This window comes from Akebia trifoliata, chromosome 15 (assembly GCF_017979445.1).
Source record: "Akebia trifoliata isolate Shusen 1 chromosome 15, ASM1797944v1, whole genome shotgun sequence".
Taxonomy (NCBI): domain Eukaryota; kingdom Viridiplantae; phylum Streptophyta; class Magnoliopsida; order Ranunculales; family Lardizabalaceae; genus Akebia; species Akebia trifoliata.
The window spans coordinates 2753748-2771718 of record NC_141389.1 but is presented as its reverse complement, the minus strand read 5'-3'; the positions used below and the strand labels follow the sequence as shown (position 1 = coordinate 2771718).

Below are 17971 nucleotides of genomic sequence, written 5' to 3'. Positions count from 1 at the left end.
TCTACGCCTGTCCCTTACCTTCAGTCTCACTTCTAACTTTATAGATCACGATAAGTCGATTTTTTCACACAACATTTAAATCTCGGAGAGGTTTAGATTATCAAATTAGATCCTTATCAGAACCCAAATTCTAAATCCACATCAAATGTTATTGGATAGGAAAGAATAGGTTTTCCAGTATGATCTCATCCATTGACAACCCTAATCCTAACTCATCAGATCTGCATTATTTGACGATTGGTCATCTTGAGGTTTTGATGGATGATCAACGATTAGAGGTAAAAGCCAACAAAAAGCTAATAATTGGTATCATCTTGGACCTACCAAGGCACTGAGGTTATACAACTCTCTAAATTCTCTAACTATGACGAATTAAAATAAAAAAAGAATACAAGAAAATAAAAAAAGTTAAAATCGAGGGAAATAATTACACTAAAGATACAAAATGAAATTCTTTATTTATGTACAAAGCGAAAGGTAAAGGAGCAGCCTCACCTAGCAGGCCCTTCTGAGCCAAAATTGAATATAAAATTTTATTGGTTCAACAAATAAAATAATGAATTATGAAAAAATAAAAAAATAAAAAAAACATGTTAAACCCTCCTATCTACAGATATACATATATATGCTTCACAATATATGTATTAAAAAAAGAGCTCAAATATTTATTTGAACTAAAAATCCCTTACCTCATAGCTATGCTCAATGAGGAAACATCACATTTTTCGTGGTGTTATAGTTATTTTGCCTTCATTTTTCTTCTAGCAGTTGATTCCACACTGTTGAATATCCGGGCCAGTGATCTGTGTCATGAAAGGATCGATCCGAACCCATAACAAAGAGAAGATGGAAGCAAGAAGAATCGACCACACAACTACGATTGTAGGTGTTCGGTTCTGGCGTCCCATCAAACCCTTTAGGAAAGGATAGAGGTGAACAATAACCCAAAAGGCAAAGAATAGCTTCCCAAAGAGGGGACCCCAAGATTGGTATCCACTGTTGATAGCATAGGAGATTCCAGCGACGACTCCAACCAGGTTGATTATGAGGAGAGTTGTTGGTGGGATGAGAAGAGTTGTCCATTTGAACATGTAAAGCTCGGTGAAATCTCCGTCCTCATCGGATGCCTTTGAAGTGACGGTGAAATTGGTGTCAATCCCTGCAAGGACTTTGAGCAGGCCTTGGAAAACAGCGAAGAGATGGGCTGAAACACCACCGATGACCCAAAACTGTTCATTTCTCCACCACTCGTCTATACCGACACCACTCCATCTCATCTCCAATATACCAGTGACAAAGATGGAAAGGAAGAGAGAGAGAAACCAAATACTAGCAATGTTACTGATCTGCAATGAGGAAAAAAACACCAAATAACGAGATTCATTAACACTCAACCCAATATTTTGGAGAAATAACTTGAAGGACAAGGCATAAAGTCAAGACAGTTTCAATCTACTAGAGTTTGCCTGTGGCTATGGCACAGTCATCCTTTTTGGGATTAAAGGGGTAAAAGAGGAAAGACAATAAATTTATAAGGCTATAGTTGGAAAAAGGGTAAAAGCAATAAAATTAGAGGGGCATTATTGGAAGAATCAGAATCTAGAGCAGTGTCCCGTTCCTATAGAATATGAATGATATCTACATGGCACATCTTGGTTGGAGTTTAAAACACATCGAACTCCTCACCAAGTTGTTTTCTATTTTGCATGCAGCACTATGTGCTTAATCTCCAACCAAGAGGTGCCAAGTAGAGACCATTCCTAGCTATAGGAACAGGACACCACTCTAGATCACGACTCTTTTTGCAAAAGATCAAGATCCAGAACGGTGTCTACGTGGCCCATTTTGGTTGGGGTTAGAAACACATTGGGTTCCTAAACATGCCGTTTTCTACATAGCACGCAGCCCAATGAGAAATATCAAACCAAAATGTGCAACATAGACACCGTTTGTTATTATAGAAACGGGACAACATTCTGGATCGTGACTCTGGAAAAGGGGGAGAAGAGGTTATTATTGGAAATGGAGTAAAAAAAGGTAAAAAAGTTGAAGGGTATTCTTAAAATGCAATAAAGTTGAGGGGTATTGTTGGAAAGGTGAATAGAGAGAAGGGGAATAAAGTTGAAATTGTTCCTCGAAATTCGTGGGGAGATTAAATCTCAACCCCTACTCATGGGGGTGATGATAAACATTGGAAAGTAAACCGTTGTGTTTTATTATATAGATATTTTTGGGTTCTCCAAAATAGCACTGAATAGTTTTCACGATGGGAGGGTACGTAGATAGTACCTGTGGAATAATAAATTTTCCAGTGAGTAAGCAGACAGCCGGTAATGTACAATATGCAAGAAGAGGAATGGCAGTGATTGGGTAAATGGTAGTGTTGATATATGCAAATCTCTCAAGCCATTTCAGTCTTCCACCATAACCATACCATATGGGGCAGTGACGGCTCAGAAGAATTTCAACAGAACCCAGAGCCCATCGAAGGACTTGATTGAGACGATCTGAAAGGTTAATAGGAGCGGACCCTTTAAAGGCTGGGGGGTGAGGCATACAGTAAATTGATCGCCAGCCACGTGCATGCATCTTGAATCCTGTAAGAATATCTTCTGTGACAGACCCATAGATCCATCCTATCTACAGAACCAAATTGCTTTGTCAGAAAAACTCTTTTTTTTTCTTCTTTTTTATTTTTGAGAGCTTCAATTGTCACACCAACGTTTGCTAATGCCACCCAAGATGTGTATTAATCCATTGGTGATTTACATATGATTTGGGGTGGCATTAGCAAAAGTTGGTGTGGCAATAGAATTGATAATGCTAGCATAAAGTAGAGATGGAGAAAAAGAAAAATGGCTAAAATTCACTAGATCCAAGGTGGATTCTATAAAATTGATAATAGAAGACTAAATGCATTAGAAAGTCATGATTATCCATTTAAAATGATTCTAGTAGCCAATTATCAAAGTCAATTAATAAAAGGAAATAAGGAAACCATAGCATCAAACAAAAGAAACCAGCATACCTCATTCCCCCAGTCTGTCTTGTCCTCATATCCACAACTGATAACATGGATAGCTTCTTTGAGGAGAGTCTCCGGATTGGCTGGCAGAGGAACACCACCATTTTCAAGAAGTGTAGAGGTGACAAAGACAGATGATTGACCAAACCTTTTCTCCAGGCTCATTTGCGACATGAGCAGTGACTTCTCATCATCAAATCCAATATCTGGTTTTGGAAATACATACAACAACAATCAGTAACTCGTCTCTTTTAATATATATATATATATATATATAGATAGATAGGGTCAGGTTCCATTGACTCAGGAAATATGATTCAAAAAATAACACAAGCGCTTGACCATATAAACACAAAATCTAACTGTTGAGATTTTATGTGTGTATCTCAACAATACATATCCCGATGATACTCATCTCGAGGATAATTGTCAACCGTTAGCTTTTGCATTCGTATGGTCAAGATCTTGTCATATTTCTTGAGTCAATGGAACCCAACCCATATATAGGGATGGGTTCGATAGACAAAGTGTTTTGTCCTATATGGACTAAAAGTTTCGGAATGGCCTGATCTTTTGTGAGGATGATCTCTATGGTGAGGAGATCATCCTCACAAAAAATCAGCCCATTCTGAACTTTCTAACCCTAGTTTATAAGTTGAAGAATTGTGAACCATCAACTTTTACCATTAGTTTGTAACCACTTTTCGTGGGGTTTGGAATGGGCAGATTTTTGGTGAGGATGATCTCTATGATGAGGATGATCTATATATATAGGTATGTTGTAAGAGTCAATATAAAGTAAAATAAGGCATACAAATGTGAGCCATTGTGAAAATAATTTTCCATAGGTGATGATCAAGGGATGCGCAGCAAAAAAAAATCGGATAATAAGAAACATGGGGTGCAGATGACCATTCTCTGTACTAAAATTAAAATGAAGAAAAGCAAAAGAGATAATAAAGCGCTAAAACAAAAACAGAAAAACACAGTAAGCTAAAGTGGATCCTATAAAGCATACAATTCAACTTGATCCAATCTGTTCCTGATGTAATAAATCAGAAAAAAAAAAAAAAAAAAAATTCATGCACACTTCAAATGCTCAGAAGTTTCAAGGATATAGTATGTATCTCCATTTCTTCTCAGAACAGAAAGCATGTATGGAACAAAATTACTACATTTAAGATAAAATGGGCAAGGGAAGAAAACAAGAAAAAGAAATGTAGCAGGGAAGGGAGCCACGTGGCTCGTGTTGTAATCCTGTTGTGGGTCGCATGGAAAACTAGGAATGATGAAGTTCAATGATTAAATCCTGGGCCCTCGGATTCACGAGAAGTTTGAATTACTTATGCCCTTTGGACAAGGTCAAGAGATTGTGGACATGGAGTCCAGATTGCAGATTCACGGTAAAATCCTTCTACTCAGTAGTACACTTGTTTCCCAGATTTTAATTTCTAGCATCCTTTGTTTGAGGTTCTAAAATCCCTTCATATGATATAGTTTTGTCAACCGAACTATTTTCCTAGATAGGATCTAGCAGTGAATCATCTCATTACCAGTAAATGCATAATTTTCATTTTCTGCTTCATGTGTAAAGTTATTGGTAGATGTTAATGGCAAACGTATGAATCATCTTCTTTTTTATTACAACCTAACCCAGGAGGTTTGGAGCTCATTATTTTCCCAGTTTGAACTTATTGGACTATTTTGTGCTCTCATACTATAGCTCTATCTCCTTGGCATGCACATTGTAGAGATTGTTTCCTCTTGCAATCATTCAGACTATTTTTATGCAATAGGGTGTCCTCACCCCCTTTGGAAGTAGGACTAATCCCTGCGGATACACCCTGCCACTAAAGATAGGCGTATTGGGTAAAATCAAGGATGGGAAGACTCCATCATCTTTAATATTTGGAACAAGGTATTAAGTTTTGATTTCGATGTCTATTTCGATTGTCTGGAAATAGAAATATTTCGATCAGTATGGAAATTAATACAATTTTTGGAAATGACAGGAATATTGAGGAAAATTTCATTGATCTAGTAGGCATTAAAATAAACTCATTAAGTCATCAAAATACAATAAACCATCATGTGGAGTGTGAAATTGAAGATCAACAATACTTTTTACACATACGCGCAAGTATTGAGATTCCAACTGTGGAAATAAGAATAATAATGTTGCATTAACTACATACAACTTGAACTTGACATATAAAACACTGAAATGAAGAAACTATAGAGTATTGCATTCATGTGTTATTACATTTCTTTTATTTTTTGAATAAGCCTGAATAAATTGCTAACGTATCCAACTAATTAAAACATGACTCGTTGTGTGTGTGCTTATATAAATGCAATGTTGTTAAATAGCATGTGATGGTATATGCGACCAGCACATGCTGTTCACATATGTGATTTCGCACATGGCATATGTTGCAAGAAAGAAGGGGAAAAAATGCTAAAAAATCTGAAAAAATCTAAAAAGCTCTTTGAACTTGAATTCTTGATCAATCTTGATTCTTGAAAGTTGAATCTTGGTTCTTGATTTGAATACTTAAACCTTGATTCTTGAGTCGCTTTCTTTGTCTTTTAAGTCTTGAGAATTGAAAATGAGAGTGACTTGAGTTGAGAGTCTCAACTTGAGACGTGAAGTTTGTAATAATGTAGAGTAGAGAATAGAGATTAGAGAATGTTTATGTGAGAAATAAATGTATTATATAGTAGAAAATCTGAAAATGTAATGAGATTTAAGAATTGGAAGCTTTGTGAGAGTAAGAAAGAGATTAGAAGGTAAAAGAGATGTTGTAAAAGGAGTATGGGGGATAGAAGTGGCTGTTTATAAGAGAAAAGTATGTCTAAATTAATAAAATAAAATAAAAAAAAGTCATGCAGGAGTGACCTCAAGATTGTACCTCATACCACACGTCATTCAGTGAAAGTGTGTAGGACCATAAATGTTTTTTGACTCTTATGTCGATGAAGAGCATTTATGATTCCTGCACACTTCACATCAAGATGTGTGATATTGTAGGACATCTACAATTCTCGTTAGAGTTTTAGTAGAATTTTGATTTCTAATTCTAGTAGGATTTCAATTTCATAGTTATGTTAGGAATACAATTCCTAGTTAGTTTCTAATTTGTTTTTATTATTTAGACTCTAATTAGAAATGCTTAGAAGTATCCAAATTGAATTGCAATAAGATTAGAAAGTTGCTATTATGTTATAGATAGGTTAGGAATTAATTTTTAATATTTTAGTAAGATTCTAAGTTGTTATGATGGAGTTATCTATACAAGAAGCGTCAAATCTGAAAATTGATAATAATAAATAAATAAATTCTGATTTTTTTAAAGATTTCAGACCTTTTCCTCCTGTGAAATTTAGTAATTCTACCGGTTGAAGACAATGATCTTCTTTCTTGTTCATGATCATGATTTACTTCACACTCCACTACGTCAGATATGAGGTACGATCTTGAGGTCACTTCAGCATTATTCATATAACAAATATCGTGTCCAACAGTCATATTTCAAACCGTATGCCATCACACACACAAATATGACATTGCATATTGGCAGATAGTAAATTTTTGGGGTATGCTACTGTAGCATATGCAATTTTCACTTTGAAATTAGCATATGCGAATATGTGACCGCATTTGACAAGACAATAAGATGAAATAAATAACTAACTTATAATAATTCATTTCTATCAACAGGTGAAAGTTATATGCAATTTTTTACTAGTAAATATGCCTAATTTGATAATTTCGTGATGGAAATTGTGGAAATGGAAATATTTCGCAGAAATATGTCAAAACTTAATACTATGATTTGGAAGGAAATAAGATGGTGTTTTTTAGGGTTGACTTTTGATGGTACCCCATTGTTGCTAGAGAGGGATAATGTGTTGTATTTTTAGGTTTCTTCCCCTTAATGGGCCACCTTTACGTACGGGGTTGATTGTTTTGCGTGTTTAGTTTTTGTGTTCTTTATTTTTATTTCAATGTATCTTTGTTTTTGTTTTGTTTTGTTTCCTTCTAGGCAAGCAAGGTGGTTAGTAGTCAAAGTCAACAAGATTTGAACCTAGATAATGGGATCTACTCTCCACACCCCTTCACCAACTTAGCTAAGTTGGAACCTTCAACAATGTATTTATTACACTAGTTAAAAAAGACATTCTTATCCAGAGACGCTAAATTTTGGCCACTTAAGCTGGCTCAATAGAATTATATTTGTGTTTGTGTGCTCTTTCACATTTTAGAAATATATTTATATTATATTCATAAAAGTAGAAAAATTGGGTAAGACTCGACAATTTCCAATACGCAAGGAGATTATATGCACGCTAATTCTTGCAAAGGAATTCATTATTATTCATAATCCTTGATATGTTTAGAATATGTGTGCCCATCTTATAGCTCACTCTGTTGTATGACTATCCGTCTTATTTTACACTTCATTGAACTGAAAACTGATAGTAGATGCTTATTTCCATATAAAGAAGCTGTGTTTATCGAAATAAATCCTTAGAAATACTTAGATGGAGACAAATCATTGATACTGAGGGAACCCAGTGAATCAAATTTGACAACCAGCCAAGAGAAAATAAGTAAAAAAATCAGTCATTTCTGATATTTAATCCCCCACAATATCCCTCAAAACGCCTGTTATCAACCTGGCATGAAATCATGGTTCCTCAACCTCTATATGAAGTTTGTAGAGGGAGCACCAATCATTTCTAATTTCATGCAAAATTCAGATTACTAAATATTTCATCATTGGGAAATGTGGTGTGTGATAAAATAACACTTTAAAAATTTTTTTTTAAAAAAAAAAAGGTTTTGATTAACCATGGATCAATTGTATAAAATTAGAAATGAAAAAATAATAATAATCAGAAATTAAACTTTAAATATATATTTCAAATTCCATATATTGAATATTTTTTACGATAGAATGAAAACTACATAGAAGCATAACCCCAATAACAAACATGATTAAAAAAATTCTCCTACATCAATTCCATTGCTGACACTCTCTTGGGAAAAGAAAATAAAAAGATTACTTGTCTTGTTGCAAAATGTCACCCTTTAGTTAGATTTGTACACTGATCACATAATATTCTAGAAGCACTCATCCATTGCAAAGCTTAGATTAACCGTAGATCAATTGTGTCGTTTGTTGGCAACCAAAGGAAGGATTAAGGATTGGCTATCGTGTAAGGTACACAATTTATTTAGATTTTGTTTCTGTTGATTGAATGATTGTATCCCGGTCTCTTGGGGCACCCGAGAAGTCCTCGGGGCACGTGTAGTCCCCTTCCCCCACCACACACCAGGTAATCAACCTTAATTTTTCTTCTAAGAAAGCATTCTTCATAAGAAAAGTGAAAACAAAAATGAATTCTAGTACTTTGGGTGTGCACACCACAAATGTCAAATCAATGGAATTTTCTTCTTAATGAAACACTTCTTTTTTTGGTTTTCATAGGTCCTTAATTTTAATTGTGTTCTCCTATGATTAGCTATGTCATGGTCATTGTTTGAAGGTTTACCAATGTCCTTGGTTGACATGGATGCGACTTCATGCAAAATGAGGGACAAACCCATTTGACTCAATAAAACTGTGTGCAAGTGCGTGTTTGTGTTTTCCAAGTCTTTTTTTTTATATAACGCATGGTATCCCACATCCCTTTTATTGGGTAGACTCCAAAATTGAAGTAGTGTTTAGATTTTCTCCCCAAAAGTTGAGTCCACCCTTTCAAACCTTACTTTTCCGGCTTGATTACATATTCCCCTTTGTATGGCCCCAAAATACCAGTTATTTTTAAATGAACAAAATATGCTCATTTGCACGTAGTTAAGTGAATAATACTGCTATCACTCCTAGATTAATATAAGTGACCGAAATGCCCAGAACATGTTCTCTCCTATTTGATTGGTTCCAACGTGTATTAAAAGATCGTTATAAATCAAACGTGCGTGTGTTCAACACCATTAAACTTTCAGTAGAAATATCCTACATTTTAGAGAGAAAAAAAAAGGTCAAAGTGACCATGTTCATCATCATTTTGGGTGTCTAATTTTTTTTCCCAGAGTTCAAGATATCAAGTTCTCTACAATCAACATTTTATTCCTTTTCTTTGGGGGGAAATCAAGGTTTAAATTCAAAGAAATTGGAATATCTAATGTCAAGAATCCTCTTTGACATGACTTCGGGCTGTTTTAACTGGTAGAGCCATGAGAAAAAAAAATGAGAAAGTTTAATAGCCATACCTTCCACTCCCTCTTCAATATCTTCTAGATTGAAAATTAGTAAAGTTGGATCCATGTGCTTGCTCAATTTCTTCTTGTCTGAGCTTCTTTTACAAGACTTCGGAATGTTCTTCCATGATCCACTGAAGCATGTAGAGAACATACCCGGTTTCTTATGTTTAGGCTTGAGAGGGGGCTCGTAACCATATAAAGCCATTCTGTTGAAGACGCAGCCTGTACCCACATAAACAGGACCTTGGATCCCATCTAAGCCTCTTAAATTGATCTAAGCTCCACAAGAAAAAGAACCCAATCAGAAAAACTAGCAAACTAAATAAAATCAGAGCCAATTTGGTAAAATGTTCTGCAAATAGGAAATTTTAGCTATGAACCTTCTCACAACCATCATGCGTACAAAAAAGGTTATTTTAGAAACACCACCCTGTTAAATTGGTGATATTAGGTTTACCCCCTTGAACATAAGTCAAGGTAGCTTTTTCTTGATGATTTAACAGTGAAATATTGATTTTTTTTTCCTAATTTTATTTGGTAATTCAAGTATTTGAAGAGAATCTTGACAAAAATCAAAATTTCAATGTTAAATCATCGAGAAAACACAACATTGACTTACGATCAAGGGGGGTAAACCTAATCTTGTATTTTGCAAGGGGGTAAACCTAATATCACCAATTTAACAGGGACGTATTTCTAAAATACTCAAAAAAAAAAAAAAAGCAACATATTTTTAAGACACTTTACAAGCAACGAATACTACAATCTACGAGCACATTACCAAACGCAGAATATAATAAAGTAAACAAATAAGGGAACAAAAATGAACTCTGAAAAGGGCGACAGGACTTACATCAAAGAAAACAGTATTCCGGTTGGCATAACGATCATTCTTATCAATACCATCAAATCTTTGAGGAAATTGAACATAACACACTGATTTCCCAAGGTTTGGATCCATTAAGAAAACACATAGCTTCCCTCAATGCTTTGCTGTTGTTGATGTAGTGGTCACAATCAAGATTCAATAGGTAGGGGCCATTAGTAAGGACAGCTGAGACACGAACCTGTTGAGGGAGGGGTAAAGTGACTATTAGGGCATAAATATGACTATCTATATAATAAAACACAACAGTAGAGCCCACTTTTGAGGGGACAAACTTCCATCTAGCTTGGATAAACATTCCATCCAACAACAATTTTTGTGGGGCACACATTATTGCCTTCTCTTTTCACCCTCTAATTTTACCATATTTCCTCCATTACTCCTTTAACCCACTTTATTGTTTTTTCATCTTTTACCCCTTAACCTCAAAATTTTTTAATAATACCTCCTAACTTTATTCTTTTCCATTTTTACCCCTTTAATCCCAAAGAGGATGCCCATGCCGTAGGCACGGGTGAACACTAGTTTATGAATAAGCTTTGATCTGCGATTGCTTAACTACTTACAAGTGCATTCATTGCACCAGCCTTCTTGTGATGTTGGAAGCCTGGACGCTTCTCACGAGACACATAGACTAACCGTGGCAGCTCATTCCCCTCAGTGTCAAGTCCTCCACTATGACCCAAGAAAACCTGCATATAATGAAGATATGTTCAACTTGAGAACAAAATGATGCCGATAGGAGCAAGTCACCGATTTTTCTTTTCTTTTTCTTGATAGGAAAGGAGGTGAAGGCAAAGAAAGTCAAAGAAATCGGCCTGCTTTGAGATCAAGAATGCACATTACAGTGGAGGAAAAGTAACAAAAATACAAATGTGGAAAACTTAAAAAATAGAGAGCTGCTATTAGAACCCCAACTTTTACTTATTACACCACAATTAAAGATTAAAACACACTATTCAAACATTGCAAAGGTTTGGCTCAAGTTATTGCCTCAATATTACAAAACATTGTAGCACTCATTTAAACAATTTCGGTAGTTGTTTACAATTAGGATTAGGCGTGTATAAAATCCTAAACCTAAAAATTAGAAATCTAGCCATAAAATAGAAAGAGCTTCTATTTGCACCCAACTTTTACTAATTCTCAATCATTTACTTTTTTATTTTTAATTTGAGTGTGGTAAGTAAAAAAGTTGGGCTGCCAATAGCAGTTGTCAAAAAATAAGCATACATTTAACAGAAAAAGAAAATCAAGTGTGAGGCAATTATGTATTACATGCACAACATCATCTTTATATTGGGAAATATAATGGAAGTACATGAGATATTCATCGAGGAAAGTAATATTTGAAACACATATCCCAAATATTAAGGTACTACCGAGTCATGTTCGGCTCAGTTTGATTCTATGGGGGGAAAATAGGACAAACCTGGATCATTCCTGGATGATCTCTTGTGTTATTTCCTGGCCATGGTGTACCGTCCTGCATGATCCATCCTTCATCAGGAATTTCTTGTGCCTTTGCAACCAACACATTAACACGAACTTTAAACTCCTCATATTCTCTCTGCAATATAATCCATGACAATAACATTATATATGGCCAGGAGAACAAAAAGATAATTAATAACTTAGATAAAAATACAAATCCACCAACCTTCATGGCTCTCCGATCTTTGACAAATGATGGATGAACTTTATCTTTCAAGTAGTTGATCTTCTGTGTGAAGTAAAATTCTGGAGCCCGGGGTTCAATGCTGTATTTCTTGCAGAAAGAAACCCATTTCCTAGCAAATTCTGAAGTTTCGGACAGAGCTTCAAATGTCAACATGGAAGCTCCATCATCAGAGACATAACAAGAGACCTTGTCAACCGGGTAATCCACTGCAAGGATTGATAGCACTGTATTGGCAGTCACAAGAGGAGGCTCCTTTAAAGGGTCAACAGTACTAACGAAGATATCAACATCAGCCAGCTGTGATGGCTCACCTTCTTGGTCATATCTGTTTTTTATATTAACTTTCAATTAAAATCAGAAAATGCAGGAAAAGGAAACACATCCAACAGGAAGCAGGTAGGGCTTAAATGAGATGGGTTTGGGCTGGATCTGAGTATTATATCCATATCCAGGACCGAATTTTCATTTGGATTCCAATCACTCAGATTTCAGATAAAATCCGGCCCATTTTATGCCCTAGATGCAGGCAATCTAGAGGTGTAAATACAACAAATGAATCACATACGAATGAATTCGTAACTTACCTTAGAGAAAGTCTATCAAGATATGTCTCACGATTTACTGGGAGCCATTTAGGGAACTGATCTAATATCCACGATATTGCAAACCATATCTCACATATCACAGATATCAACCACAAAGCATAGGCATTGGGCACTGGATTTGTTATACGGTAGTGCAGGAAAATGGAGAGAATAATAAGCCGTAGAACAATGACCATCCTATATGGGTTAATCCTTGAAGAAGGAATAGAGACCTTTCTTGAAAGTGGCTGCCGTGCTTCTTCATTCCTGCAAACAAAGAATAATTCGACAAATGAAATTAGCCCCATTTTTCTTTGAAATAAATAAAGCGCATAAATGGGTTTCACCAACGCATGGTACTAAATTAACACCTATTCTTGTGCAAGAAAACCAGATAATTTCTAAACAAAGTCTGCACTTTCTTTTCAGAACAGTGTGCTGATCATCGTCACAAACTCCTCAGAAAAAAGAAGAAAAAATCGTAAAATTTCTTGAATTAGGGATTAGCCAATTAAATCAGCAAATTGACGAATTAATAGATGATTCCTCATTAATCGTGGAACATGGAAACATTTTTACCCTTCACCTTCAATTTTTTTTCTTTTTGCAACATTCAAACATCAAAAAGAAGATATGTGTTTAGAGAGGTTTGAAATGATGGGTAAGAAATCCAAAAACCTATTTTGTATAATCTTCGAAATTTTGCCAATTTTTTTTGTACGTAACTTTCCCAAATTTATCTGAATTAACCAAACTGAACCCCCAGTAAATAATTACCAAATTCGAACTTTGCTATGATGGTGCTGAGATGATCTTAATAGGAAGCATCTGATATTTGTTGGGTTTTCCTCTTTGGAAGCATGCACCCGGGCACCTTCTACGAGAAAGTAAATTAAAATATAACAGTTGAGATAATTTTATCAACTATCCAAGAAAACAATAACAACCCTGAGCCTTTCTTTCCACAAAATATTGAAAACCAAAATTTAACCAAAAAGGGAATAAAAAACTCAAGGTACCCAATAACATTCATGGTTTCAAATCTTGGTTTGACGTCGCGTCTCATCCATGGAGACCGAGTTGACTCGTCTCAGACGAGTCAACTCATCTCAGACAAGATAAAGCAATTAACTCGGTTTACAATTATCTATTCATGAATATTTATATAAAAATAATTATAAATATTTTATGAAATAGGGAAGATTGGAAGATGTTTAATCATAAATTCATATTTTATTTAGATAATAAATATTGAAATTCTAAAAAAAGTTAATTATTTTAAGTAAAATATGCAAAATTCCGGAAAACTCGGCCAAGATTTCAAAAATATCATCCAAGTCATATTGTTTATCTCGTGAGATATGTGAATCCTGAGACACCGTGTAAGTCCAGCTCGTTGACGAACGATACCGAGATGACTCGGGCAAGTCGTCTCGGACAAGATTTAAAACCATGATCACATTGCTGACTTACAGTAATGAATCATCCATAACCATATCGGTACTGGAAACTTCTGAAGTGTCATGACTAGTGTTCATCGAAACTATATTCTTCTCCTGATTCGCCTTCCAGTTATCAAAGTCCTCTTTCCAGGCTACATTGCCAAATATCGGTGAACCAAACTCCCTCGCAGGATCTACAAATCTAATATCAGCTGCAAAAATTGTGAACCCCACAAGTTTCAGTCAGTTTATATCAAAAGACGACAATAAACAAATAACCAACAAGTTTCAGACGCAAATTACACACGTGACTGATTGACATCAGCTGCATATAGAAGTGGATGCATAGGCTTTCCGACTCCCGCTTCAGGAGATGCCATCGAAAGACATTCGGGAGATGATGATGATAACTCACTCGACACCTGAAAAATCATATTGACCAACAAAAGACTTATACCAGTCGAAAATTCACAATGAGATATTCTATTGCCACACCTACTTTTGCTCAAGCCACCAAATTAGCACACATCTTGGGTTGGCATTAGCAAAAGTTGGTGTGGCAATAGAAGCTCTCTTTCACAATACATGAGGGAAAATACATACCACCTAAGCAACTAATGGACCTACCTCATGGCCATTGGTGGGCGAAGGAATATGGTTATGAGAAACCTCTTTACCATAGTCCGAAGCACCGACATCCTCCCCACGTTCATAGGCCATATGCCAGCTCAGTATACGCTCAGTGATCTTCTGCTTCTGGTCTTGATTTCCAGAAGAATAATTGAAATCAGTGGCCAAATCATCGGCGTTGCCGACGTCCACTTCATATCCATGAATAGGAGGGCTTCCTAGAATTCAACAATAGAACAGCATATTATCATTTCTTACTTAATTTGTAAATATACCCAACAAACAGCAACTATAACTATAATCACAAAATTCTCTGATTTTTTCCAAAAGTGTAAAATTCTCAAAATAAGGGCCTAGCGGATTAAATCGATGATTTATCGATTAATTGCTGAATATGGTAAAATTTTTACTCTTCACCCTCAAAATTTTATTTATTTTATTTTCTTCATCTTACCAAATTCTGTCTTGTCCTAGTTCTTGGAGTGGAGCAATAATGTGCTTTCTAACAGGAAAAGGTATTTGTGGTCCATCCTTCTGCTTGTGATATGAAGGAGGCTTTCAAAGGAGAGAAATAGAAGAGTCTTTTAAGGAAAGGAGAAATCAGTTTATGAAGTAATCCTGGATATCACGGGGCCTATTCTTTTGGTGCAAACTAAGCAAGATTTTTGAAGGTCTTTGCTTTGAGGATTTTGTGTTCAAATGGGAAGAACTGCACTCTTAGAGTTGTTAAGAGTGTTGTGTGGTGGTGTGTTTTAGTTTTTTCGTGTTTGTTTTCTTTTATGTCTTTGTGAATTTTTCGTCCTTTTTTTTTACTTGATTAATAAATTTACACTAATCAAAACAAAAAAAAATTACTATTTTCTTCAACATTCACATCTCAAGAACAAGATAGGGTTTTTAGAGAGGTTGAGGATGATGGGTCTTGGTAAGAAACCCAAAAAACATTATTTGTGTTAAAACCCATGGGCCTAACTCATCCTTGAAAACTGGCTTGCAAGGAAAGGGTTGCCCCCGCTTTATACATCGCACATCCCAATAGTACCCAGGCAATGTGGGACTATTCTAACACTCCCCCTCAGTGCCAAGACTGGAGACACTCGTCTCTCCCCCTCCACGCAGGGCTGGAGATACTAACCCAACCCATCCTTGAGGTACACCCACTATGATACCACATTAAAGCCCATGGGCTCATCCTTGAAAACCGGCTTGCAAGGAGAGGGCTGCCCCCGCTTTATACATTGCACTTCCCAATAGTACCCAGGTGATGTGCGACTATTCTAACAATTTGAATATTCTATATTTTGTTAACAGACTACAGATTAGATTGACGATTCATTGATTAATTGCTGAACATGGTTACATTTTTACCCTTCTCCCTCAATATTTATTTTCTTCAACATTCAAATCTCAAGAACAAGATAGGGTTCTTAACGAGGTTGAAGATGATGGGTTTTGGGTAAGAAAACCCACAAAACATAATTTGTATATTCCCTATTTTGTTTAAGAAACTTTCCCAAATTAATCCAAATTGAAACCCTGAATAATTACTGAATTAGAACTTGGTTACTATGATTATAAGTTTTAACAATGATAATCACATGTGACGTAAATCAACTAATTGCTGTATACGGTAACATATTTACTCTTCACCCTCAAAATTTTATTTTCTTCAACATTCAAATCTAAAGAACAAGATAGGGTTTTTACCCTTTAGAGGGGTTGAAAAATGATGGGTTTTTTACCAAAACCCAAGAAACATTATTCTTGTATTCCCTATTTTGTTTAGGAAACTTTCCCAAATTTATCCGAATTGAAACTCGGAATAAACACTGAACTCGAACTTGGTTACCATGATTATAACAATGAGAATCACATTTGAAAAACCTTTGTGACGCTTGTATCTGATTTGGCATTGAGGGCAAGACTGGTTCCCATATTTTCTCTTGTACTCGTAACACGGCCTACAAACGGGAAATGCACAGATATTGCAGGCAACGAAGAGTTCTCCATCTACAGTTGTCCCAACGTTCCCACTACACATCTCGCAGACCTGACTTTCCTGGTGCTTTAAAGGTTTTGGCCGAAGAAAATGTTATAATTTCTCATCAAAATTAAAAGGTTAAAACTTAAAAATTGTACTAGAGTTGAACACTAACCCCTGCATCTCTGTTCGCCTCCATTAGCAATTAAATCTCAGAGAAGTCTACAGTTAGGGCATTTGACATCCAACAATGCTTCAAAAACTGTTTTTTTTTTCTCACTGTTTCATCTTGAGATCAAACACCTGAAAAGAAAGACTGAAAATCAGATATCCACAATTTTAACTAATCTACTATCACAGTCACAGAGAGATAATCGATCCACTGTTAGATCTACAAAACAAAGGAATTACTACCTCAAAAAAAAAACACATTTTTCTAGGCTTCCAGAATATCAAAATCACACAAACAGTAAAGAGATAGAAAGATTCATGCAGATAAATTACCTCTAAAAAAAAGTTTTTTAAGATAATCGACTTGACAAGAATAAAAGTTAGAAAACGAGAATCAAACAAAGTTCAGATTTTTATTTTTCTATACGGTAAGAATCAAAAGAAACCCTAACTTCACTACACCGTGTGACCGTGTCATAGAATTTTATAGTCAGTACCTCAGTGATAGTGTCACCCACGTGTTGCAAGATTGTTTCGATGTTGAACATTTCGTAATCTATACTTCGGAAGCGGATCCTCTATGGCACCCAGGAGCACAGATTCAACAGATAAGAGAGCGCCACATCAGCCATAAAATTAGATACATGGTTTTAAAATTCGGTTTCACGTCTCATCTCATCTCATCTAGGCCCGATATGGAGTCATCTCAGATGAGTTTTTTAATACATTTGAGACTTCTCATAAGACAAATCAAAAAATTAAACATGAGTCCTAAATCTCGATCAAAAAATGACTTTGTAAGTTGGTCTCATTCAGCTCTAATACCGAGTTAACTTGGACGATACATCTCAATCTAGAACGAGTTTAAAAACCATGATTAGATCCCAGCAATTCATTTCAAAGACATGGATATGAAAGAGAAAACTGTTTTTTTTTTTTTTTAAATTAGATCTAACTAATGAACGTAGGACTTTCTGAGGGGGGTGGTGCGTGTGACCGTGGGATTAGTCCCACCTGAAGTGTGGGGATACTCACGATATCCCAAAACAAAAAAAAAAGGCTGAGATGTTAGTGTTTTTTTTTTTTTTTTCTTCTAAGATAACTCTCCCTCATCCATTGGATCTGTGCTACAGAGGATCCACTTCCCTCTACTTTCTACAAGAATCGTGCTGGTGTGACTATGCTAGACATTGTGTTTTACACTGCACTAATGTGGATGTGTTCACAAAACTAGGATTGGCAATGACCCGGTTGTTATCCAAAATCTAAATTGATTCGATCAAATTTGGATCAATTTCGG

At 35.6% G+C, this 17971-nt stretch overlaps 1 protein-coding gene across 3 annotated transcripts; it reads right to left on the bottom strand.

Moving 5' to 3' along the window:
* Positions 1-496: 496 nt before the first annotated feature.
* LOC147383904 (cellulose synthase A catalytic subunit 3 [UDP-forming]-like) lies at positions 497-17146 on the bottom strand. Of its 3 annotated transcripts, XM_086425217.1 has the most exons (15): positions 17005-17142; positions 16676-16803; positions 16404-16584; positions 14517-14737; positions 14197-14311; positions 13921-14101; positions 12448-12714; positions 11843-12188; positions 11615-11752; positions 10749-10874; positions 10150-10363; positions 9306-9570; positions 3029-3231; positions 2290-2640; positions 497-1346 (listed from the first exon to the last, which is right to left on the bottom strand). In XM_086425217.1, the coding sequence occupies exons 11-15, from the start codon at positions 10255-10257 to the stop codon at positions 762-764; spliced, it is 1512 nt and encodes a 503-aa protein (XP_086281343.1). In that variant the 5' UTR covers positions 10258-10363; positions 10749-10874; positions 11615-11752; positions 11843-12188; positions 12448-12714; positions 13921-14101; positions 14197-14311; positions 14517-14737; positions 16404-16584; positions 16676-16803; positions 17005-17142; the 3' UTR covers positions 497-761. The 3 variants fall into 3 exon arrangements, 2 of the variants coding, with proteins under 2 accessions (XP_086281343.1, XP_086281344.1); XM_086425218.1 differs by lacking the exons at positions 10150-10363; positions 10749-10874 and having other exon boundaries at positions 17005-17145; XR_015172514.1 differs by lacking the exons at positions 497-1346; positions 2290-2640; positions 3029-3231 and having other exon boundaries at positions 9432-9570; positions 17005-17146.
* Between the last annotated feature and the right edge of the window lie 825 nt (positions 17147-17971).